This window comes from Rhinatrema bivittatum, chromosome 7 (assembly GCF_901001135.1).
Source record: "Rhinatrema bivittatum chromosome 7, aRhiBiv1.1, whole genome shotgun sequence".
Lineage (NCBI taxonomy): Eukaryota > Metazoa > Chordata > Amphibia > Gymnophiona > Rhinatrematidae > Rhinatrema > Rhinatrema bivittatum.
In genome coordinates this window covers 198,834,151-198,858,950 of record NC_042621.1, presented here as the reverse complement: position 1 = coordinate 198,858,950, position 24,800 = coordinate 198,834,151, and the positions used below count along the sequence as shown (strand labels likewise).

Sequence of the window (24,800 nt, the reverse complement as noted above, 5' to 3'; positions counted from 1 at the left end):
GAAATATATTGTTTCAACCGTACCCAGTTGTATTTTTAAACTGCACATGCACAGGGTCGTGCAGTCAAGTGTGCGAGGCCAGTGAATGAGCCATATGCATCCTTTAAATAACCTCTTGTATGATATGTAAGTGTCTGATTAGACCCTGGGAACGATAATGAAAGGGTCTCTGCTCACCCCCTAATTTGCAGCAGACAAACAAGTTCACGCTGCCTCCAATCCACTGCAAAGTTTTAATATTATTTACCTTAAATTATTAAATAGTTCAATGCCGCTGTGGGAATCACTTCTATTGTTGGGGGGTTTTATTGCGTATAGTAATTTGATGCGCTGCCATTTTCCTTTGATTATCTTTTCTTGTGGGAAGAAACATGACAGATCATGTTTTTATTTTATTTTATTTTTTTTGTCAGTTCTTTGTATTCCCCCCCCCCCCCCCCACCTCTCCCCGAAACGTGGTTCTGAAATGTCAAGTGGCTGCAATTCGTGCTCAGATGAGGGCATACATTATTGAAGATATATTAACAATAAACACTCCGAGCCTGAAGTCACCCAGTGCCGGCTATTTGTTCTCTCACAGTTGTGTTAACTTTCGTCATCTGAACATATAGATCTCTACATATATATATATATTTATTTTTTTTTTCATTTAAAGTAATCCTGTTTCAACTAGGGCTAGAGGTGAAACGTTGCGAAAGCGTTAAAAATAGCTTGCTAGTAATTTCAACATCCTGTAATTTTATCTCAGATCAGGTTTCAACTGTCACATCGTCCAGCCCTTATTCCTCACGTATTACCCCGATCGAACTAGCTCCGGGCACCGTGCCAGCGCCGTGCAATTTCAACGAAAGTGCCCCATTTTCGCCCCAAATTGAGAAGACGCCGGCGGACTGGAAGAAGCCGGGCTGCCAGCCCCTCCGCCTCAGCTCCTCGCTCGCTGCTCATTTTCCCCCCGTCCCGTCCTTCTTAAGTTTCCCAATGTTTGCATAATAACCTTGCCTGCAAACCTCGCAATGCTTCAGGGCTCAAGAACAATAAATATACACATTTAAAGCCTTTTATTGTCTCACGGTTCATGCCCCCGTTTTTTTTTTCCAACAGCTTAATTTCTAGCTTTATTTAACTGCTTTCTAAATGGATTCTCTCCCCCCCCCCCCCCCCCCCCCAGTTCGAAACTATTACTGAGGCAGCTTTCGGCTCCCCCCTCTGAGAAAGACAGGATTGCCGTAGCACTTGGTTATATAAACACAGCATAATCTTGGAGTGCCCTGGGCGCCGATCAGCATTGTAAACACGTCCTGCTGTATATACTTCAAAATTAAAGAAAGCACGGCAGAACCGGCAGCCCGAATTCATATTCCGAGCAGATCTGCCGCTACCATTTATTGATTTCTCATGCATCGTTTATTGTTCCATTCTCTAAGCAGGAGCTGGCCGTTCAATATTGTTTGCAAATCCTGTGATGTCAGCTCGCTTGTCTTCTTTTTTTTTTCTGCTGAGTCTATTTTTTTTTTTAAACAAATGCATTAATATTTATATGTTTATATAATCGATAACCCACTTTTTGTCTTCCACCCAGAGAAGCACCTCCTAACGTGCGTTTACTTAGCCGAGTTCTCGCAAATATGGCAGTGAAGAATTGTAATTTAACTATCAAACAAATCTACATGTCTAATAAAAGCAATCTGCTACAGAGAATTAGAAAGAAGAGCGCCCCTGAATCTCTGCGGGAAATGTTCTTTTTATTATACATATACACGCAGGTCCTGGCAGGGCAGTAACAAAGCACGCCCGCCTTCGCGCATATTAAAAATAAAAAGCAGCCGTCTCCGGCGGCGCTGCACGGCGCAGCCCGCCTCAAACGCCAGCGGCGGCTGGGAAACGGCAGGCTTTCATTTTTCGGTCCTCGCCGGCTCGGCGTCGCCTTCATCCGTCCGCCGGCGCGCAGGGCTTGGCGCGAGCCCGTGCCAGCCTCGCGAATTTGTGCGCCCGGCCGCCCGCAGGGGCCGCCGCGATTTTGAGGCGGCCAGAAAATCGGGGAGGCGAAGCAATATTGGGCCGCCCGGGCGCTCCTTTTGGGGGCCGGGGGGAGGAGATACCGGGGTTTTATATTGCGGGTGCCGCGGCGCTGCCGCGATGTGCCGTTTCGCCCTGCCAGGACCTGATGCAATCCATTCAAGCCAACAAGTTTGGAGAGAATGTTGAGTTCAATCAATTCAGAACGTCGAGATGGAGCCCAACTCACTCAAGGTATTATCAGCGACTCCCTTTATCGGCGCCTCGCGGACCCCCTCCCGACCCCTCCCGGAGCCCAAACGCCCCTTCCTCAAACTTTGGGCCAAACTTTAATTCCAGGCAGCTAAAAAAAAAAAACAAAAAAAACCCCAAACATATATCTATCTATATAGATAACATAGATAGATATCTATATCTATAATTTATTATTTTTTTTTTTTTGGGGGGGGAGCTTTAAAATTCCTTCACAAGTCATTTTCAGGGAAAGCATATCTGACCTGTGTGGAGGGTGATATTTTACATGATCTGGGAGTGGTGGCTAAATCTCATTTTTTTTCTGTTCTTTTCCCGCAGTGGGTCGGCTCACCGTGTGGGTTACACGGACCTTACATGTTCTACAAGGCTTTTCAGTTCCACCTTGAAGGCAGACCAAGAATTTTGTCCCTTGGCGATTTTTTCTTTGTAAGATGTAAGCCAGAGGATCCGATTTGCATAGCGGAGCTCCAGCTGTTGTGGGAAGAGAGGACTAGCAAGCAACTTTTATCCAGCTCCAAACTTTATTTTCTCCCAGAAGATACTCCCCTTGGCAGAAATAGCGACCATGGAGAGGTGGTAAACGTTTTATTCTGCTTATCATGGGTGCTGAAAGGCTAGAAGCCTCTCTTTGTGCCAATCTGTTTGAGGAAGCTATATTAAAGGGACAAAGCGACACAAATAAGTGTCTCTGCTTTTAGGAGTTTTTCGTGGTGGCTTGTGTCAGTCTGACAGAGGGGATAGAAAGGCTGAGCTTAGTGAATATCAAAGAACTTGTTTTGGCTTCAGTTTTAGGATTTTGTGTCGCCCGGCCTTAAAAGAAAAAAAAATATGTATTTTTTTTTCCTCCTGCTGTATCAACGTCACATGCTCATGTTTCTGCTGATTGCATTCATTTCAGCCCTGGTGGGTTATTTTTGTAGATCTCGATATTGTTCAGTATTTGATATGTTTAAGAGGGCGGAAATTACGAAATGGAGGCTGAGTGAGATCAAAAGCTATTGAACTGGCAAAGACGTGTTGAATAAAGTGATAAATGACAGGTACTGGAATAATAAATTCAAATAACTTGCAGATCTGCCTGGGCGTATTTAAAGCAGGCATTTAACCAGCACAAACACGTTATACGCCGTAACTACTAAGCTATTTTTCTCCCTCTCTCTCTCTGATGCACTTCTTGTGATTATGTTAGTTTTCAGTCACTATGGAAAGTGAACCGCCTCCAGGAAGACATTTAGATGGCATGCTCGCCTAATAATGGCAAGTCGGCCCATTTGCCCTGTTTTCCTGGGCTTGTTGTTTCCTGAATAGACTGTTACAGTGAGACCATTGTCAATTCTAGGGCCCGATCCTGGCCTGGATGGCTAGCGGAGAGAAAATGTGCGGCGGATCCTTGCCGTTCGGAGAGAATAGCGCCAATGCTGGGAAAGCTTGGGTTACAATGTGCTCTCGGCAGCTCTGTAATTTCATGTGTGACCGCAGCTATGCGAGCGGCTCGGGTCAGCTGACTCCAAGACGTTAGCGCTGAACTATTTTTATAGTCTCTGAACTGTACTATATTTGTGCTAATAGATTACAAGACAAAGCACATTAGAAGCTCTCACGGTTTCAGGGCTCTCGGATCTCTCGCAGTATTTCAGCTGTCAAAAGTGCTGGATAGGAGGCACCCTTGATTTTTAACCCCTTCTTTCCCGTAACCCCCCCCCCCCCCCCTGTGAAATTATACACATTCCAAGCTTTCAGATTCTTCAAATGCCTTGCCTTTTAATATATCTATATCTATATAAGCAAGCGTCCGGTTACCTTTTGCCAATTCAGATTTCTTAATGACTTTAACCTGCCAAGCATTTCACTGGTGGCCGTTCGCGTTAAGAGTTATAAACTTTTTTTTTTTTTGTAATTGTTCATCTCCTTCAGAGGTCAGCTATGAAGACCTTTGCTATTTTTCACGTTGTTGAAAAACATTAGCAGGTTGACCTCTTCCGCGGAGATCTGGTACGGTCCCCTCCCCCTGTCTAACTTTCCTGTGCAGCTGTCTCTTCTCCCCTCCCCCTCACTAGGACTTATTATTTGCCTTTCAAATTTATTACTTCAACATGGTCTGTGATCTGGAAACGGGAAAGGATTAAGTATCAACAAAAGAGTACAGCTATCACGCGTCGTCTCCTGCCTTGCACAGGAAATGAATCATGTTATTATTAGTTATTTTTGTAGTGTCATCTTTAATAATATAATAATAATAATAATAATAATAATAATAATAATAATATAACATTCTTGAAACGTGTATTGTGACCTTGCTGTTTGTAATTCAGTTCAAATCGAAGTTGGTTTAGGGCCAGACATAAACACATGGTAATAATAATAATAATAATGGATTAGAAAACATAGTAAATATCTGTGCTATACAGTTTGTAATAACTTCTTGAATGATTATCTGGTGCGGGGGATTGTAATGTTAGAATTTTAGTATCTCCCATTTAGAATTAAATATAAGCTCTGGAAGCAATAATATGCTTATAATAGCCCTTTGTGCATGCACTCAATATTATTTCTTTTTTGTGCAGAAACTTAATAATGTAATTAGCAGCGTGATAAATTTCATCAAAGGAGTGTGAATTGTTGAACCGTAGAAAACAATTCCAGTTTGAGACGGGCACACCTCAAAATTATGCAAATGCAGAGCTCATTGTGTATGATAGTACTGATAAATAATTAAGGCAGGTAGAAAGTTTCCTAATGCAGTTCTGTTTTACACCCCGGTGATGTAATTTCCCCTCTGGCCCGAGTTAGTCATTCATTAGCAGAATAGCAGCAGCAGAAACAGAAACAGCATACAGTGATACTTCTTTGGCAGGGAGCCTACAGAAACGAGCATTTAGAGCCTGGGCCTAGAGAGGGCAACAGAACACTCCCATTAAGAAAAGTACTTTGTTTTCACTTATTCCATTAACTTGTTTATATGCATTCAAACCATTTTTTATTATTGATTTGAGTCTGAAGGTTCTCTGTCCCCCTATAGATATATATATAGATATATATATGTATTATTGATTTGAGTCTGAAGGTTCTCTGTCCCCCTATAGATATAGATATATGTATTATTGATTTGAGTCTGAAGGTTCTCTGTTCTATATATATATAATTGATTTGAGTCTGAAGGTTCTCTGTCCCCCTAAATATATATATATACGTATTATTGATTTGAGTCTGAAGGTTCTCTGTCCCCCTATAGATATAGAGATATATATATATATATATATATATATATATATATATATATATATATTATTGATTTGAGTCTGAAGGTTCTCTGTTCCCCTATAATATATATATATATATATATATATATATATATATATCTGTCTATATATATATAGATACATTTATCGATATAGATATTTAGATATATAGATATAGTTAGATAAGATATTGATATAGTTAGATAGTTACAAATAAACAAAAATCTTGTACTCATTACTCAAAAAGATTTGATGCATTTAGGTGGTATAGTTTGGTTACTTTGAGTTGAGCAGAACTTGTAATTCTTTCATTTTAACTGACTTGTTATTTATTCTCAATGCTGAGTCCCGACTGATTTTAGAATGCAAATGTTTGTTAACATCAGCATATTTACTCAAATTTTTTTATAAATGTGATTTAAGATTCAAAGCTTCAATGGAGTAGCTTTTCTAGGGATCAGAAGAATATTAATAATTTGCATTTATATAGCATCTAAATGGGCTCTTCAGCATGATAAATAGGTTTTGAGGTGTTTTTTTTTTTATTATTTATCCTGACAGTTTCCACTTGCTCCTTTCAGCTTCCAGTTCATTTGGAACCAGGATTGGGATCTGGTGCCCTGAGCCTTCATTTTAAACTCCCTGCACCCTATTTTATATCTCCTCCACTCCCCAGTACAACCTTCTGCTCAGCAATAGTCCTGGCTGAGGACTCTGTAATCATGGGACCTTAAATCCGGCCACTAGGTGTCACCACTGCATGATGACTCTGTCTCCCTTCCCCCCAAGCTTTGTGAACACTGCCTCTGCAGTATCCCATGGCCTGGAGAGCAGAACGCGTGAACCAAGAGTTGAGTCCAGGACCCTCCAGATGGCTGTGAACAGCACTGCCACTGAGTTGGCCTATTTTACTTACCTACGGGCCGATACAGTAAAGTCCGCGGGAGAGCGGACAAACGCCCGTTCTCCCGTCGCGCGCACTGGCCCCTTGCCGGTGCGCGCGATGCAGTATGCAAATTAGGCGGCGTGGTAGAAACGGGGAAAAGGAGGCGCTAGGGACACTATCGCGTCCCTAGTGCCTCCTTTTTGACAGGAGCGGCGGTTGTCAGCGGGTTTGACAGCCGACGCTCAATTTTGCCGGCGTTGGTTCTCGAGCCCGCTGATAGGTATGGGCTCGGAAACTGGACGCCGGCAAAATTGAGCGTCCGGTTTTCGGCCCGACAGCCACGGGCCGAATTCAAATTGTTTACTCTTCGGGACCTCTGACTTAATATCGCCATGATATTAAGTCGGAGGGTGCACAGAAAAGCAGTTTTTACTGCTTTTCTGTGCACTTTCCCGGTGCCGGAAGAAATTAGCGCCGACCTTTGGGTCGGCGCTAATTTCTGAAAGTAAAATGTGCGGCTTGGTTGCACATTTTGCTTTCTGAATAGCACGCGCATACCTAATAGGGCCATCAACATGCATTTGCATGTTGATGGCCCTATTAGGTGCCGTGGGTTGGACGCGCGTTTTCCTCCCCTTACTGAATAAGGGGTAAGGGAAAATGCGCGTCCAATAGCAGGCTAACCGTGCGCTCCATTGGAGCGCACTGTACTGTATCAGCCTGCTAGTCTGGTCACTGTATAGACGGTACTGGGACAGGGATCATGTACCAGGGCTCCTTTGGGACTCCTGCAATCACAGGCGCTGAATTTGACCACCAGATGTCACCCTTAAGCAAAGGCCACAATGCCCTTATACCTAGGGGGCTGTGAACATTGCCTCTGCAGTGTCCCTATCCGACCAGTGGAGCAGAAGACATGCCTGGGGGGTTGAATGGAGGACCTTCCACATGACAGTGCCACCTGAGCCACCTGGCCTGGCTGATGATTTTTAATACTTTAGAAAAAATCATGCCGCCAACTCTGGAGCGAATGGCTTATAAACATATTTCTAGCACTTGGGCTGCATGCCAGTTTCCCAAGGGGAAAATATTGTGTTGAGTTGCAAGCTCATGTCTGACAGAGAATTGTTGTACATTTTGTAAATCTTCTGGCTAGAGACTTTTACATGATTATGTCAAAAGTAAGCACAGGCACTTGCTGTGTAAAAGTTTGTTAATTACAAATGATAAGCTGTTTTTAACACCCTAGTCAGGGCTTTTAACTGTTGACAGATGGTACCGAGTACCCATGCTGGTATGCGGCTGCGGGTGCATTTCTAGTTCCTATGTTGCTTCCACTGTTTGAAGGGATTCAGTCAGTCTGAACTGCTGTTCACCCACAGCTATGCACTTGACTCTGCTACAGTCCTTTCTGTTTCCTTACTGACTGTAAACAGATTCTGCCCATACCCTCAGAGCTTTCCTTTTACATTTTTGTAAATATATCAGAAAGAGTTTTGAGGTTCATAAACCATTTTTTTTTTAGATGAAATAAGTCCATTTTTAATTGCATTTCAGAATAATGATTATAAATCTGTGTGCTTATGGTCAATGCTTGAATTTGTTATCCACTTAATTAGAATATTATTGTTTTGGAAGCTTTAACCCATTGCTTGAGTTATAAACTGTTTCTGTCAATATCTATTCTTAATGAAGTATTTTTTCAGTTACCTTTAACATGTACATATCTTAGATGGTATGGGAGCTCTCTATGTAATATAATAGACATTATATATTTTATATGTATGCAACCACAGATGTCAAGTTATGTAATATGATATGAACATCTCTTTGAATTTTAATTCACAAAAAAGTCTTTTATATATCAGCTAGTGAGACATCTGGAAGGTGGTTATTGGGTATATATAATAGGTACATTTTTAAACCCCACACAATACACCACTTATTAAGATGCAAGTAAGAGATCTAAAATACATTTAAAAAGTAAAGCTTCATTTAAAGCTTAGCAGATAGCTAAAAGTAATTCTATCATGTACCTGGCTGCATTCACAATGTAAGTGGATGGCTGAAAAGCCAGTTGTCTCCTAGGACAGGGGTAGGCAAAACAAAATCAAGAAATATAAATCAGTCATAACAGTGAGGAAACCATACTAATAAAAAGCCTATTTCAAAACAGATGACAAATAGAGCAGCACCTAATAATTAAGAAGTATAAGGATAAAAAAAAACTTTACACTTTAAACATTTCCCTAAAATCAATCAAATATTTCAAAATAGCAAACATATCAAACACCCAATAATTAAAACTAATAAAGATAAAATAAATTCCCCCTCCTTCCTACCTGGAAACTTTTCACACAAACTTCCTCCTTTCTCTCTCATATGCAGACACATTATAGAAACATAGAAACATAGAAATGACGGCAGAAGAAGACCAAACGGCCCATCCAGTCTGCCCAGCAAGCCTCACACATTTTTTCTCTCATACTTATCTGTTTCTCTTAGCTCTTGGTTCTATTTCCCTTCCACCCCCACCATTAATGTAGAGAGCAGTGATGGAGCTGCATCCAAGTGAAATGTCTAGCTTGATTAGTTAGGGGTAGTAGGGGTAGTAACCGCCGCAATAAGCAAGCTACACCCATGCTTATTTGTTTTACCCAGACTATGTTATACAGCCCTTATTGGTTGTTTTTCTTCTCCCCTGCCGTTGAAGCAGAGAACTATGCTGGATATGCATCGAAAGTGAAGTATCAGGCATATTTGGTTTGGGGTAGTAACCGCCGTAACAAGCCAGCTACTCCCCTCTTTGTGAGTGCAAATCCTTTTTTCCACATTTCCTCTTGCTGTTGAAGCTTAGAGCGATGTTGGAGTCACAGTAAGCATGTGTATGTTTATTGAATAAGGGTATTGTCTCCAGGCAGTAGCCATCATTCTGGCGAGTCCCCCACTCTTCATTGGCGGCCTCTTGAATTTATGGATCCACAGTGTTTATCCCACGCCCCTTTGAAGTCCTTCACAGTTCTGGTCTTCACCACTTCCTCATTATTTCACATACACACACACTCATGGACCCTTTTACCCTCTCTTCTTCTCACTACCCTCTTCTACTTCCTCCCTCCCTCCCTTTTCCTTTCCCTTGTACTTACCTTCAATCATTCACCCCTTCCCCTTCCCCTCTCACTCACTCTCCTTCCCTCTGTCGCTGAACCCCTCACCCTCTTCACTCTATCACTCACTCCCTTACTTCCACTCACCCTTTTCCCTTGCTTCATTCTCACCCTTCCCTCTGTCGCTTATTCCTCATTCCCACTCACCCCTCAGTCACTCATTCCCTTCCTTGACACCGCCTCCCTCACAGTCACCCACCCTCTCCTTCCTACTCATTCATGTCCCTTCCATTTCAGTCACTCATCATCTCATCTCTTTCCCTTCTTTTCCTCTTTGTCCTTTCCCACTCCTCCCTCTCTGTCCCTTTCCTTACTCCCATATTACTCACCACTCCACCTCACAGCAGTGCGGGGCCTCTCCTTGTTGGTGGGGGGATGGGAACCCCGCTAGTGTGCTGACGGAGTCTCTTCTCACTGGCTGGAGGTGGGAGCCCTGCCAGTACATCAACGAATGGGGCCTTTACTCACTGGCAGGGGAGGGGTGTGGAACCCTGCCAGTGTGCTGACGAACAGGTTCTCTTGCTGGTGGGGGTGGGAACCCTGCCAGTGCGCCGTGGCCTCTCCTTGCTAATGAGGGGTGGGAACCCCACTAGCAGGCCGATGAATAGGTTCTCTGTTCACTAGCAGGGGTGGGAACCCTGCCAATATGCTGACGAATGGGGTCTCTCCTCACTGGCGGGGTGGGAATCCCACCAGCAAGCCGATGTACCGGGGCTCTCCTCACTGGCAGGGGGATGGAACTCTGCCAGCGTACTGACAAATGGGGTTTCTCCTTGCTGGCGGGGGTGGAAACCCCCTAGCATATCTTTAAACTACGCCGATGCTCCGACCTGCCTGCTCAAGTGTCAGGAATCATCAACTCATAACCGCCTCAAATTCCTATAACAATGCTTCCATTTGGTACTGTGAATAATTTAGTTATTTATTTTATAAAATAAGTTATTTATTTTATCCCCATACAGTTCTTTTACTCCTCCCCATTCATCTTTTCTTCCTCTCCCAGTTTTTATACCCCTGTTTTTTGTAACTGCTCCCCCCATGCACCAGTTTTGTTCTACTGTTCGATGCACCCCTTGTTTCTATGTAAACCAGCTTGATGTGACCTGGTCATGAATGCCGGTATATAAAAAACCTAAATAAATAAAATAAAATAAAATCAAGGGTGATAACTTGCCCTTTGATGACGTTGGACACTCGGGCAGGCAGTTCGGAGCATCGGTGGGCCACACACAATGATGAGTATCTAAGTGAAAAGTGGGCCGAAATAAAAACCTTTATGGGATGGATTTGGCCCATGGACCATAGTTTGCCCACCGCTGTCCTAGGAGATCTTCTGACTTGCTTTACCAAGATACACCGAATTCAAGGAGTTGTTGCTGTTTTTTAAATTTCATGAGTTATGAATAGTTTTCTCTTGAGTTTATGAGTCAGTGATTTTGTGAATCAGAGCCACTGAATGGAAGATGTTTGCAATTGCTAGACCTGATGTCTGTCTTTCATGACACATGTGTGGAGGAGTCAGTGAGGTGTGCCTGGATGACATAAGGATGTAGTTATTTATACAAATAACAATGATAATTTCAACAGTACTTAGATAGTTATCACTTCTGGCAGTAAGCAGATAAAACACTCTCCATTTATTTGAATAAATATATAGCATATTGGTTGAGAGCAATTTTTGAAAGCTATTTACCCGAGGAGATTATCAGTCTGAAAATTGCCTTACATCAATCCAACTGAAAGTACGTGCAAGGGGTCACCACAGTGTCCCTCTCCTGTATGCATCAGAGTCTTCACAGACTCTGGATATGTGATGTCAGAGAGAGTGTGGAGTACGTTCCCTGGCACTCCCCGTTGGGAGGTCTCTTGTAAGGAGGGCTGTGTTTAGTAAAACTCCCCAGCTCATTGGCTTATGTTCTTTTGTCCAATCTTCCATCCTGAAGTGACTGAAGCTCAAGGTTGGAGCTCCCTCAGGCCTTCCAGGATAAGGAGGACTTTTCTGGAGGCGCAAGGAGGATCCCGAGAGAATCAAAAGAGGTGCAGAATAATGAAAGTTTGTCCTTAAGGTCTGCAGAGTGGATTTCTGTTTGGAATCAGGGTAAGGACTGTCAGGGAGATCTGCTTTCAGAATGTCTGCTTGGAAGCAGTCGACAGCAGCTTATTTGTTCCAGGTCACATTACTGCATACCAGAAATCAGGTAGCAAAAAGGGGAGAACCCAGGGTGGGTCCCAGCTTCTGAGAGTACCTCAGAGAAAGTGGTTGGTCGAGGATGAAACCCTTAAGTGTGCGAAAGATTTGCAGTGACTGTGGTTTCTGAATTTTTCTGTTTTGGACTGGGCTCTTTTTGTTTTCTGTATGGATTGCCTTATTCTTCATTCTCACTCTGCTGATTTTATTCACCCGCATCAGTTAGCAGTAAAGGATTTATTTGTGAACATCTCCAGACTAGAAGGTATCAAAAAACTTTCAAACAGCTTAAGGGTCTTGAAAGACTATAATTCCCCCTCCTCCCTCCAGAAAGAACCACTCATTGGCAAGTCAAATGTAAAACATTGGTAAGGCAGGCTAAAAGTGAATTTGAAAAGAGGTTGTCTGTAAAAGCAAAATCTCATAATAAAAACTTTAAAAAAATATACCCGAAGCAGGAAACCTGTGAGGGAACCGATTGGACCGTCAGATGATGGAGGCGTTAAAGGGACACTTAGGGAAGATAAGGCCATCGTGGAAAGACTAAATAAGACGCTAGTCTTGAGTATCTGTATATCAAAAGTATTTAAATAAATAAATAAATAAATAAATAAAATTCTTTGTTTCGGTGTTTACTGAGGAGGATGTTGGGGAGATACCTGTTCCAGAGAAGGTTTTCAAGGATGACGATTCAGATGAACTGACTCAAATTTTGATGAACCTGGACTAACTGAAGAGTAGCAAATCACCTGGACCAGATGGTATACATCCCAAGGTTCTGAAAGAACTCTAAAATGAAATTTCAGACCTATTACAAGTAATTTGTAACCTATCATTAAAATCATCCGTTGTACCTGAAGACTGGAAGGGGGCCAATATAACCCCAATATATATATAAAGGGCTCCAGAGATGAACCAAGAAACTATAGATAGGTAAGCCTGACTTCAGTGACAGGAAAAATTGTGGAAACTATTATAAAGAATAAAATCACAGAACATGTAGATAGACATGATTTAATGGGACACAGCATCAATTTACCCACTGGAAGTTTGCCTCACAAATCTGCTACATTTTTGTGAGGGGGTGAATACGCATATGAATAACGGTGATCCAGTAGATGTGGTGTATTTGGATTTTCAGAAGGCGTTTGACAAAGTCCCTCATGAGAGGCTTCTAAGAAAACTAAAATGTCATGGGATAGGAGGAGATGTGCTTTTGTGGATGCAAACTGGTTAAATGACAGGAAACAGAGAATAGGTTTAAATGGTCAGTTTTCACAGTGGAAAAAGGGAAACAGTGGAATTCTTTAGGGATCTATTCTTGGACCAATGCTTTTTAATATATTTATACATGATCTGGAAAGAGGTACGACGAGTAAGTGATCAAATTTGCAGATGACAAAATTATTTAGAGTAGTTAAATCACAAGCAGATTGTGATAAATTGTAAGAGGACCTTGCGAGACTGGAAGATTGGGAGTCCATATGGCAGATGAAATATAATATGGACAACTTCAAGGTGATGCATATAGAGAAAAATAACCCATGTTGTAGCTACATGATGCTAGGTTCCATTTTATGAGTTTCCACCCAGGAAAAATATCTAGGCTTCCTAGTTGATATTGCATTGAAATCGTTGGCTGAGTGTGCAGTGGTGGTCAAAAAAAGCAAACAGAATGTTAGGAACTATTAGGAAGGGAATGGGAAATAAAACAGAAGATGTCATAATGCTTCTGTATCACTCAGTGGTTAGACTGCACCTTGAATACTGTGTGCAGTTTTGGTCGCCGTATCTCAAATAGATATCATTGCACTAGAGAAAGTACAGAAAAGGGCAACCAAAATGATAAAGGGCATGGAATGGCTCCCCTATGAGGAAAGGCTAAAGAGAATTAGGGTTATTCAGCTTGGAGAAGAGATGGCTGAAGGGGGATATTACAGAGGCCTACAAATTCATGAAAGGACTTGAATGGGTAAATGTGAAACAGTTATTTACTCTTTTGGATAATACAAGTACCAGGGGGCAGTCCATGAAGTTAGCAAATAGCACATTTAAAACAAATTGGAGAAAATTCTTTTTCACTCAATGTACAATTAAGCTCTGGAATTCATTGCCAGAGGATGTGGTTAAGGCAGCTAGTGTAGCTGGGTTTAAAAAAGGTTTGGATAAGCTCCTGGAGGAGAAGTCCATAAACTGTTCTTAATCAATAGGGAATAACCACTGCTTGTTGTTGGTGTTAGTAGCATGGGATCTATTTAATGTTTGGGTACTTGCCAGGTTCTTGTGATTTGGATTGGCCACAGGATACTGGGCTTGATGGACCTTTGGTTTGACCCAGTATGGAATATCTTATGTTCTATGTAAGAACCTTTAGGGGTAAATTTTTAAAAGCCTGCGCGGGCGTCCACATGCCCTTGGTTCCCAGTGCGTGCACAGGGACATGCCGATTTTATAACACGCGCATGTCGCCGCACGCATGTTATAAGATCTGATACCAGCATGCACACGCATGCCCGATTTTGTATTGCTGCACCCTACCTACCCTATGTGTTTTTGTTTGAAAACTTACCTGTTCTTTTGAGCAGAAGCAAGTTGCGCGCGCCGGCTGGCTGCCCTCACGCACTTCACCAGGACAGCGCATAATGGCGCTGCCCCAGGCCTGACCCTTTTCAACAACCCTGAGGTTCCACTTGTACCGGGAGATACGCATACGGTCGGGCTGTTTTGAAAATGCGCTTGGCGCGTACTCGGCCCCGCCACTCGCGTTACTCCCAGTAATTGCACGTGCTAGGCTTTAAAAATGTACCCATTAGGGAGCATGGAGGTGTTTGCTTGCCCCACCAATCCTGAATGTGCTTCAGAGTTCTTGTAGCTGCTGGAACAGGGGTTGCAGACGCACGGGGGCTCCATAGCATCATGCTTTACTTTTAGCTTTATTGTATGGAGGCATTCCCAGGGGAGGGGGTGGAGAGAAGCCAGTGCGATTTGGAGCATCTGTCAAAAATAAACGTGTAGGTTGAAGTTTCAAATCTATTTATTTATTTATTTATTTATTTATTTGTTATTTTTATTATACCGAGTTTCATGATAGGAATCACATCAACCCGGTTTACAATTAACAATGTGAGTAAAGGCAGAGAGTAACAAAGTAAAGAACATATCTATACGTGTTACTTTCCAGCAAAATATTCCCTGCACTGACAACAGGTACAAAGGCAATATTCCAAAGGGATAACACATATGGACTTTCCGTTTTTGAAATTTGGTGCAAAGTCCATAGGTAAACAGTACCAGCGGACTCTTAACACCAAGGCAGGCAGTTTACTCCTTGTATGTGACTGTGTTGTGGGACTTTATCTGCTGGAAGGAGTAGTTGAATTGACTTAGCACATTGACTGACTTGAGTTTCTCCGGGGAGTGAGGCCACAGCAGAGGTCTGAGCTAGGTCCTAAGTAAAAAATTGTGGGGGAGAGAGAATGAAAGAAAATTACAAACTTTTATCTAATAGATAACTATTATGCAACATCAGGAAACAGAATTTCATATGTTTCTGACTAGCCCTAACCTTCTTAAATTAAGAATGTAGAGTAGGAACATTTGGAGTGTGACAGGTCTGGCTACTTAGTGGGTGTAACATTTTTTGTTTAAATTTGTTCAGGAAAACTGTGGATTTCATAATTCAATTTCTGTAAAGCATTTTTTTTCCTTTTTTTGATATTCTTTTGTGATCTAGGTTTGTGAGATGAACATCACACTATTCTGAACTGATACAGTGTTTGTTACCATGTGGATAGTTCTTAGAAAGTCGATTAACGATTGCTAAAATATAGGATTTATATAATGAATATGTAGCCTATATGTATTTGTGTGTGTATAAAATATAGTGGTATGCTACCAAATGCTTATTAAGAGACCCTCACTGAATACAGCAGAGTGGGTGAAACACATTTGGTTTTACAAAGTAATTAAAGAAAGGGCTCTTTGCTGTCCCCTCTAGTACATTATTGCATATATAGCTACATATTTATTACTTCCTGGCATTGATAGTGTGCCCATCCCTATCCAATTTATTGGCACTAACATGTTTCGGTTCAGTTTGTCTTTTCGTTTCATTTATTTTTCATTGCTTTTTTGTTTGTCTGTTTATTTCATTGGTTTTAGTAGGTTTATGTACATAAATGCTCTTTTGGACACATAAAATTGAATGCTGTACTTAAGCGCTTACAGTCAAATTTTATGTGCATAATAAACCTACATGCATAAACTACTGAAACACATGACAATTAGTGCACATCCCTAAACCATGTATTTCTTAGTAATGGATTTTGGTGGAAATAAAATTCAGCTTAATATTTCAGAATTTCAAAGGCAAGCTTAAACAGCTGTCTATTTACTGTTTTTCAAGTTGGGAAATATACAGATGCATCTTTTCAGATCAATATATTTTTATAAGTTTTCTTTGAGTGAATGCTCATGGAAAATATTTTTATTGTTAAACCTTTTCCACACTCTTATTAACTTCTTTTCAAAATGGGCAAGGATGGGTGGTTGTATTTTTTTTGTGTTGACAAGAGAGTTCACACGATTTATGCCAAATACTTGAAACAGCAGCAGTTAAGTTTGGAAAATTTTGAGTAATAAAGCACTGTATAAAAATGCTTCATGACTAATTTCTTATTTATTTTATGATGTGCTGTTAATAATGCAAGGGTATTTAGCAAATTCAAGTTTCATGGGCAGCAAGAACAGGGCTTGGTGAAGGCACAATTTTGTGTGTCCTTGTTGTTATGCGGTCATATTGATCATTTCTGGTTTTAAAGTTAAGTCCATTATGATTATGGCATTAAGATGCATATTTAGGAAAAAAAAAGTCTATGAGGCGTTTGGTTCTGTGATATCATTTTCCAACTGTAGCATCCACTGGGAAGTGATGCAAAGAGCCATGACATCATTCAAGAAGAAACCACGTAAGGCTGATTAATAGCCAGCAGCATGACTTTCAGGGTTACTTAGACACTTCCTTCTGTGTTTGGACCAAACAGTTTTGTGGCTTCTTTTATGATTAGACTAAACAGAATGCAAAAAGCATTCACTATTCACTCTAGTTGCATTTTCCAGCCTGATCAGTGGCACGAAACATTAAACTCTTGTCTTTGAGAATAATAGACCTTACATGCTACACCCTCAAGCATGTTGAGCTACTGTTCAGCCTGGAAAATAAAAATGTTCTAATTGTGTCTTTTAAATAAGCACAGGAGTGAATTAATGAGACCATATTTTGTCTTTAGTTGCTTAGTTACACAGTAGTATTCCTGAGCATGTGTAAGATAAATTGGCTCTTTTTATGCTGCTTGTCCTTTAACCATAATTACTGTATTGCTCGGGAGAGTGAAGCATATGTAGATTGTATAGTTTTTAATAATGCTTAACCTGGTTGAGGTGTATAATAATTCTACGATGCGCAACCTGTTTTATTGAAAAACAGGAAATTGTACTAATATGCCAGTGGTGGGTAAGACATAGTGCTGACAATTCATGATCACAAGCTAGACTCTTCTTTAGAGCATTACTAAATATTTTTCAGCATTATGGCCTTATTAAAAGCAATGATGCCTTATTATGGCAAATGTGCATATTTGGTTTGGGAGATTTTTTTTTCCCTCTGTGTCCAGTTTTACAGCTAGTGAAACACTGGATTTCCATGTTATTTTTCCGTGTCATCTCAAGCTGAGCCCTATATTTTGTAACTAAAATGTTGTAGGAAGGTCAGAGGAGCATCAGTATTCCATGGCATCCATCCAGTGACCTCAGTGCTTGGCAGACATCCATGTTTCTGCTTGGAGGTGCCAAGGTTGTAGATAACAAGAGTTTGTTTTCATTTTCAAAATATTTTAGCCCTTACTTGACAACATATATTCTGTCTTTTTGGTCCTGCTGAAGGGTTGGAACTGGGTAATGAAAACTTTAGTTGCTCTTCAGCTAACATTTAATTAACCTGTACAGGAAGGGAATCTTGAAGCCTGTATTAAGTGGAATCTGATATGAAAATCCACTCTGCTTGCTCAATAACTATTTGTGAAAGTGACTCAATTGTTCTTCCATATAAAATGCAAGTAAATTATTTACAGGTATTGGCTATTCAAAATGCATATACTGCACTGTTTTTGCAAGAAAAGAAATAAATAGAAGACAAAAGAACTTTGTGATGATTAAGGGCCCTGTATACTGTGTGTTAGCATTATTGCCTGTGTTAAAAGCATATGAATGCAGGCATTAGCTATCGCCTATATACAAAGCACGTTAACATGTGATATTTGCACACACATTAACATTTACGACCAGTTCCCAAAGCAGCGTCAGTGGCAGCATTTTGGATTTGGTGCCTGGAGTAGCAGGAAAATCCCGCAGCTCCCTCCTGATGAATATTCGGGGGACTTTGTCCAACATGAGTGGAGATTTGGGGGTTGTGAGGACCCAGAGGCCCATTTGGAGATTGGGAGTGAGGTGGAGACCCTGAAGACCCATTGTCGTGTTTGGAAGATGGCCATTGTTCCGGGGGGATGGAAGGGAATTGTAAGGGGGGGGGGGGGGGTGATTCCACAGAGGTCACTACTTCTGTTTGAAGGGAGGGTTTCAGAAGTGTGAATGCCCATGTTTGAGCTTGGGGGAAGGGAGAACTTCCTGTGCTATCTTTTTTCCCTTTGGGCTGGTTAGTGCAGAGCACGGCAGCATTACCTTGGTCACACTATCTTTATCGTGGCTGTGGTAATGCTGCCACATTCCACATGCTAGTTTTGTATATGAGGTGTTAACGCTCGATGTACCTGCTGCATTAAAACTAGCAGGTAACTCATGCCATACATAGACCCCTAAATGTGCTTATGCCAAAAATATTAACACCTTGTAAGCATTATTGGACTCTTTGGGATGGTATAATTATGACGGGTAATAGCTGATTAAGGGTGGCCTAGATATAGGATGATTTAATGCTTATGGCAGGTCTATAACATTTTTACTGTTTTTATTTTTCATAATGTCTTGTTAATTTTGTGGTGATTATTTTCTCTCGATGCCTATTTATATTGTTGGATTACCTTATTTGTTTATATTTATAATTTTTAATTTTAGCATGTTTTTAGCTGAGTATTGTTATGATTAGGAACGTTATATTGGAAACCGCTTAAAAAGGTTGATAAGCGGTTAATACATTTTACATAAATAATATTTTATATTATTTGTTTATGCATTGTATTTTCTTACTTTAATTTATTGTTCACCGTTATGATGGTTTTGCAGAAATGACGGTATAAAAATAAACAAACCTTAAATAAATAAATAAATAAATAAATAAATAAAGAAGTTTAGTAGATATGGGAAGGATACATTTCAAAGGAATTTGCCTTGGTAAGTGAGCAACTACCTTGCTAAATTCCCCAAGCTAAAAATTGCTTCCCCCCAACCCCTATAGGTAAAAAGGGTACTTGCAGGGGCAGGGTTAAGGCACAGAAGGGAAAGTATGTGCGAGGATTTTATTTTGAAACCTAAAAGGTGAATTTTAAAAGCCTGATGTGCGCCAAAATTAGGGGATGTGCGAATATGTCAGGCTGGCATTGCACCGAGCAGATTTCAGAAGCCACCCGGACATGTGCGTACTTGCCGCTGCGAGCACGCATGAAAAGTTAAAAAAAAAGAGGAGGGGCATGGGTGGGGCACGGACGTTCCTGGATTTAAACTTGAAATTAGCTCGTATATACTTGCGTGCACTGGGGCGGGCCAGGGTTCCCTGCCGCGTAACTCTACTTCTGGTATGGATGACGTGTAACTTATAAAAACAAAGAAATCTAGACAGATCAGTGGGGTTTAAGGTTCGCGTCTAACGGGGGAAAGGAAGAGTATAAAACCAGGAGGGTTTGGAAGTCCTATCCCTTAATGGGAAGAACTGGGGGAAAACTGGCAATGCCAGCACATGTCTTTTAAAATCCCCCCAGTTAGGCGGTGGAAGCGGCATTTGTACGCACAGGCGGGCTCCCACTTAAAATTGCACGCACATGTGCACACGGGCAGGCTATTTTATAACATGCATGTATATATGCGCACATCTTATAAAATGGCCGTGTCCCTGGATGCAGGCCGAGGAGCGCACGCACATGTGCGCCCGGGCGCTGCTATGACAGTAACCGTTTTTATGTGTACTTTAAATCTGCTGTGAAGCAGGTGCAAAGTCCATTGTAGCTATCTTCAATGCTGGTCTGAATTTTCAAAGGGAATCTCCTTGATTATAAGCTTAAAGGTGCATGGGTATAGGGCCCATGCAAAGATATCAGGTGCCCTAGGAAAAGTTTGCAGCCTTGCTCCCCCTGCCCTCTCCACGCACAATTAAAACTTATGTATGTATAATAATAAGACTTCACATGAAAAAGGTCATTCAAAAACAGTCTTCTGTGCTAAAAAAAAATACCAGTTACAACATCATGTATATTGTATTTATTTGCACTGCTGTGGTTCCAACTAGAGCACCTGAAAAAAAGAAAGTTGGAACCTAGATGTTATTAGACCTGTTGTAATGTGTCACAGGTGTGGGCTTGGTCCTCAGAAAGCCACGAGTAAACAGAATTACAGTTACAATATAGTAAACCTCCCATACCAAAATAGCACTAACTACCAGCACTCAAACTGTAACAGTCCTATGTATGAACTCTACAAATATTACACCAGGCCCTAAAACACCAATAAACGTCCTGTTAGGAAAACAGAATAAGCCAAGCTGCTATAGAACTCTCTACAGAAACTACATGCCAGTAGAATACCCCATCTTGTTCACGCATGCAGAACACAGACAGACCCTCACCAAATACAAAATAAAGAGGCCATAAAGTATAAATACAAATGTGCAAACAAAAGCTGAACTGAAACTATAACAAGCCAGACTCTGTATGCAGTACAGCAGTGGAAATGCAAACACTAACATCCATCATAAAACATCAAACAATAAAATCAAGAAATATAAAACATCAGTCATACTAGTAAACCATAGTAATAAAAAGAATCAATATTTCAAAATAACTGATAAATAGTATAATATTAAAAAAAAAAATATCACATACATTTTTAAAATTTCCCAAACATTAATAAAATATATTTTTAAAAAAAGGAAGCATGTGTTGTAAAATTGCAGCTTTTGCGACAATCTCTTGGAATATCTTACAGATCCCAAGCTTCATTGGATCATCTGCTTGATGAATTTGCTTAGTGTGGGGAGTTCTCAGGATATAAATTGAATATGGAGAAATCTGAGGCCTTAGCTTTTCCTGGTCGGATTACAGAATGGTGGGTGGATGGGTTTAGACTCAAGTGGACAGAGGGAACCTTCACCTAGTTGGGAATTTGTTTAACAAATAATTTAGATTTCATATATAGTGCTAATGTTGTTCCCTTATTAGATTTTACAAGCATGAAGTTACAGCAATAGCAGCACTTGTGAATGTCACTGGTGGGACGCATAAACCTAGATAAGATAGTTTTTCCTTGATGGTTGTATGTGCTACAAAAGCTTCCTCTTTGGCTGAGGCAGAAGGACCTTGGTAATATGGATAAATACTCTCCTGATTCATCTGGAGGAGGCTCAAGCCCATAGCGAGAATTCACTGGTTGAAACAGGATTGGGACACTGAGGTTAAGCTGTGCCTGATATGAAATGTTATAATACTGCGAGTTTGACTAGAATTATCCGTGACTGGGCTTTATGGCGCTTCAGTTTATGTGACTAGACCAGTAGAGGCTGGGCTGGCTGCTCTCTTGCCGCTGGGATGGGTGCTTCATGCTTCAGGGGGTAAAGTTAAGTTACTGAGACAGGCATGGAGTGTTAGGAGGATGATTGAAAGTTTCACCCGCTATCCCGCTGCAGGGCCTTCCTAGACTTTGTAGCTGGAGATCAGGTCAACATTTTTGGTTCCTGGGCTAGGGGTGGAATCACACAGCTTAGACATGTTGTAGGAAGGGAGGGGGATAAGCTGCCCTTTGATCAATTGCGTGAGAAATTTCAGTTAAGAGCTAAGGATTTCTTTTTTTTTTTTTTTGCTGATCTCCAGTTGCAGCATTACATCCACTCCGACTCTTCATACGGCTTCTTCTGAAGAATTCATAAGCTAGATGGGTTTTTTATGGTGAGGGAGTGGAAAAAAATTACAATTGCAGGACTCTATATAAAAAAATCTGTGAGATGTACTTTAAATTCCTGCATGGGGCTTATGTCCTCCCCAGTCATAGCCTTTAAGGCACATGTAGTTGATTCTGCGACATGTTGGCCCCGGGATTCTTCGTCCATGTTTTTTTTTGGCGATGTCTCTGGATACGGGCGTTTTGGCAAAGAATTATTGGGTTTCTTGGAGGTTTGCTGGTGGGGCATATCATTCCACTCAGGCTGGAGGCCATTCCGTTTGATGTTATTTCCTCATTGGCAATCAGAGATAAAGAGGATAAAATGCTGGTCTGCAAGGCATTCCTTTTGGGCAAACAAAAAAACTACACGGTCAGCCTGGATGGTGCCAAATCCGCTGGCTTTTTGACATTTGCGTAACCTCCTTCACAGTACCATGCGGATGGGATATGACACGTGCTTCTTCAGAACGTTTGAGACCCCAGCCCTTTTTTTTGACTGTTTGTAATAGCTACGTACCCGTGCTTGGAGTCTGGTCCTCAGTTTTTAATGTCTGTTTTATCTATTTCTTTTCCTACACTGAGCTCCAGAGTGGTTATCTTAATGATAGCGCCTCACTCGTGCATTTGAACTTGAGGCTTTGGATTGTATAGGGAAGAAGGCAGAGGGGAGGGATCCTTAGGATTGGATCTAGGGGGGAATGGGGGGAGAGGGGGGAGAGAGCAGAAGGGACAGTTTTTTGGGAGGGGGGAATGGGGATCCTTATTAATATAATGAAACATGTTAATAATTGTGCTTTTGCAGTTGGCCTAGTGTGCATAAGAAAGAAAAGCATGCTGGTTTGTTGTTGTTTGTATTTTCTTGTTATCAATAGAGGGATTTCAAAATAAAAAAAGAAAGCAGACACTGGATAAAAGTACAGTAAAATAGGGGGATACGACTTTTTTTTTTTTTTTTTAGAAATGTTATTGATGGGGGAAGTCCAACTTGGAGACAAAGGAGAGAAATATTTATTTCTTTAAAATATGTCTTTACCTGCACCCTCCAAACTTCTGGGTGGAGAAGAACATACATAATAAAAACATAGCCAAGGACACAAAATGAAAACGATACAATAGCATGAACCACCAAAATGCTGCAGTTAATCATTACAATCCCAGAGATTCAGAATTTAGAATAGGATTAATCTGATAGTTCACTATGTACTGTAGAGGCTGACAAGGAAAAAACAGAATTGCTTAATATTCGTTTCTGTTCAGTGTTCACTGAGGAAGGGCCAGGAGTAGGACCACAGAAAATGGACACAAAGTAGGATTGGAAGTGAGTTAAACCTCCCACGATTTCCAGAAGACTGTGTTCCCGAGGGGCTGTCTAAACTGAAAGGGGATACTGTGACGAGGGCTTTGAGAGAGGTTCTGACAGCTTCACTGGCTGACCTTTTCAATGCTTTAGAATCAGGAGCAGGTCCAGAGGACTGGAGACAGGAGGATGTAGTTCCTCTTCTCAAGGCTAGGAAGTGCAGGCCAGTTATTCTGACTCAGTGGAGAGCACATTAATGGAATCACTGTTAAAACAGAGAATAGTTCAGTTTCTGGAATTCTGTGGATTACGAGATCCGAGGCAGCATGGTTTTACCAGAGGTTGGTTTTGCCAGATAAATCTGATCAATTTATCTAACTGGGTGACCAGAGAATTGGATCAGGAAAGATTATGTTATATATATAGTGTATTTGGATTTGAATAAGGCCTTTGACATTGTTCTGTATAGGCGACATATAAATAAACTGAGTGCCCTAACTTGACTAACTGGGATAGAAATTGGTTGAATGGGAGGCAACAAAGGGAAATGGTAAATGGAGTTCACGTCAAGGAGAGGGGCATTACTAGGGTTGAGCCACAGGGATTCATCCATGAACCAAGTCTTTCAACATTTTCACAAGCAATATTGTCAAAAGACTTTCACAAAAAGGTTTGATTTTATGGATGATACCAAAATCTGCAACAGGGTAGATACCCAGGAAGATGTGTAAAACATGAGAAGGGATGTAACTAAGCTTGAGGAATAGTCTAGAGTCTGGCAGCTAAAATTTAATGCTAAAAAATGCAAGGTCATGCCTGTGGGCTGCAAAAAACCTAGGGATGAATTTTAAAAGCTTGGTGCATGCCAAAGCCAGGAGATACATGCAGAAGTCGGGCCGGAGCGCGCAAAAGCACCCATGTGTGTGCATCTCTCCCGATACGTGCATCAGTAAGAAGTTGAAAAAAGGGGCTGAGTGGGGGCTGGACTGGGTGGGGCATGAGTGGGACATGGGCATTCCAGGACTTTAACATGAAATGTGCACGTGCTGGGGTCTCCTGCCGGGTAACTTTCCCACTTTTATGAGTGGCATGTAAGTAATAAAATTAAAAAAATCTAGGCTAGTCAGCAGGGTTTTAAGGGTTGGTGCTAACAGGGTAAAAGGGAGGCTATTTAACTGGGGGGTGGGGGATGGTTAGGAAGTCCTATCCATTACCTGGGCGAACTGGGAACGAACTGGAAAAACTGGTAATTTCATCGGTGCGTGTCCCTTATGAAATTCCCCCACTTATGCGGTAGAGGTAGCATTTACGTGCACATGCGTGCTTCGATATAAAATTATGTGCACATGTACACGCATTCAGCTTATTTTATACCTTGCATGCATATACGTGTGTATTTTATAAAATAGCCGCGTCCTTTGTGCGCCCACGCAGCTGTTTAAAAGTTACCGTCTAAGGGAACATTACAGTATGTTGGGTGAAATTCTATGCACAAAACAAGAGTAGAATCGGAGTGATCGTATGGGTTGATCTTAAGGTAGCTAAACAGGTGGGTAAGGCAGTGGTCAAAGGCAAAGTGATGCTTGGGTGCAGA

The 24,800-nt window shown here is 41.3% G+C and overlaps 1 protein-coding gene across 1 annotated transcript in view; it reads left to right on the top strand.

Moving 5' to 3' along the window:
- Nucleotides 1-2,135: 2,135 nt before the first annotated feature.
- Nucleotides 2,136-24,800, top strand: part of ARID5B (AT-rich interaction domain 5B) — a 227,565-nt gene continuing 204,900 nt past the window's right edge. The window contains exons 1-2 of the mRNA XM_029609741.1: nucleotides 2,136-2,250; nucleotides 2,590-2,844. Coding sequence (XP_029465601.1) covers nucleotides 2,230-2,250; nucleotides 2,590-2,844 — 276 coding nt within the window. The 5' untranslated portion in view covers nucleotides 2,136-2,229. The remainder of the gene's footprint in view (nucleotides 2,251-2,589; nucleotides 2,845-24,800) is intronic.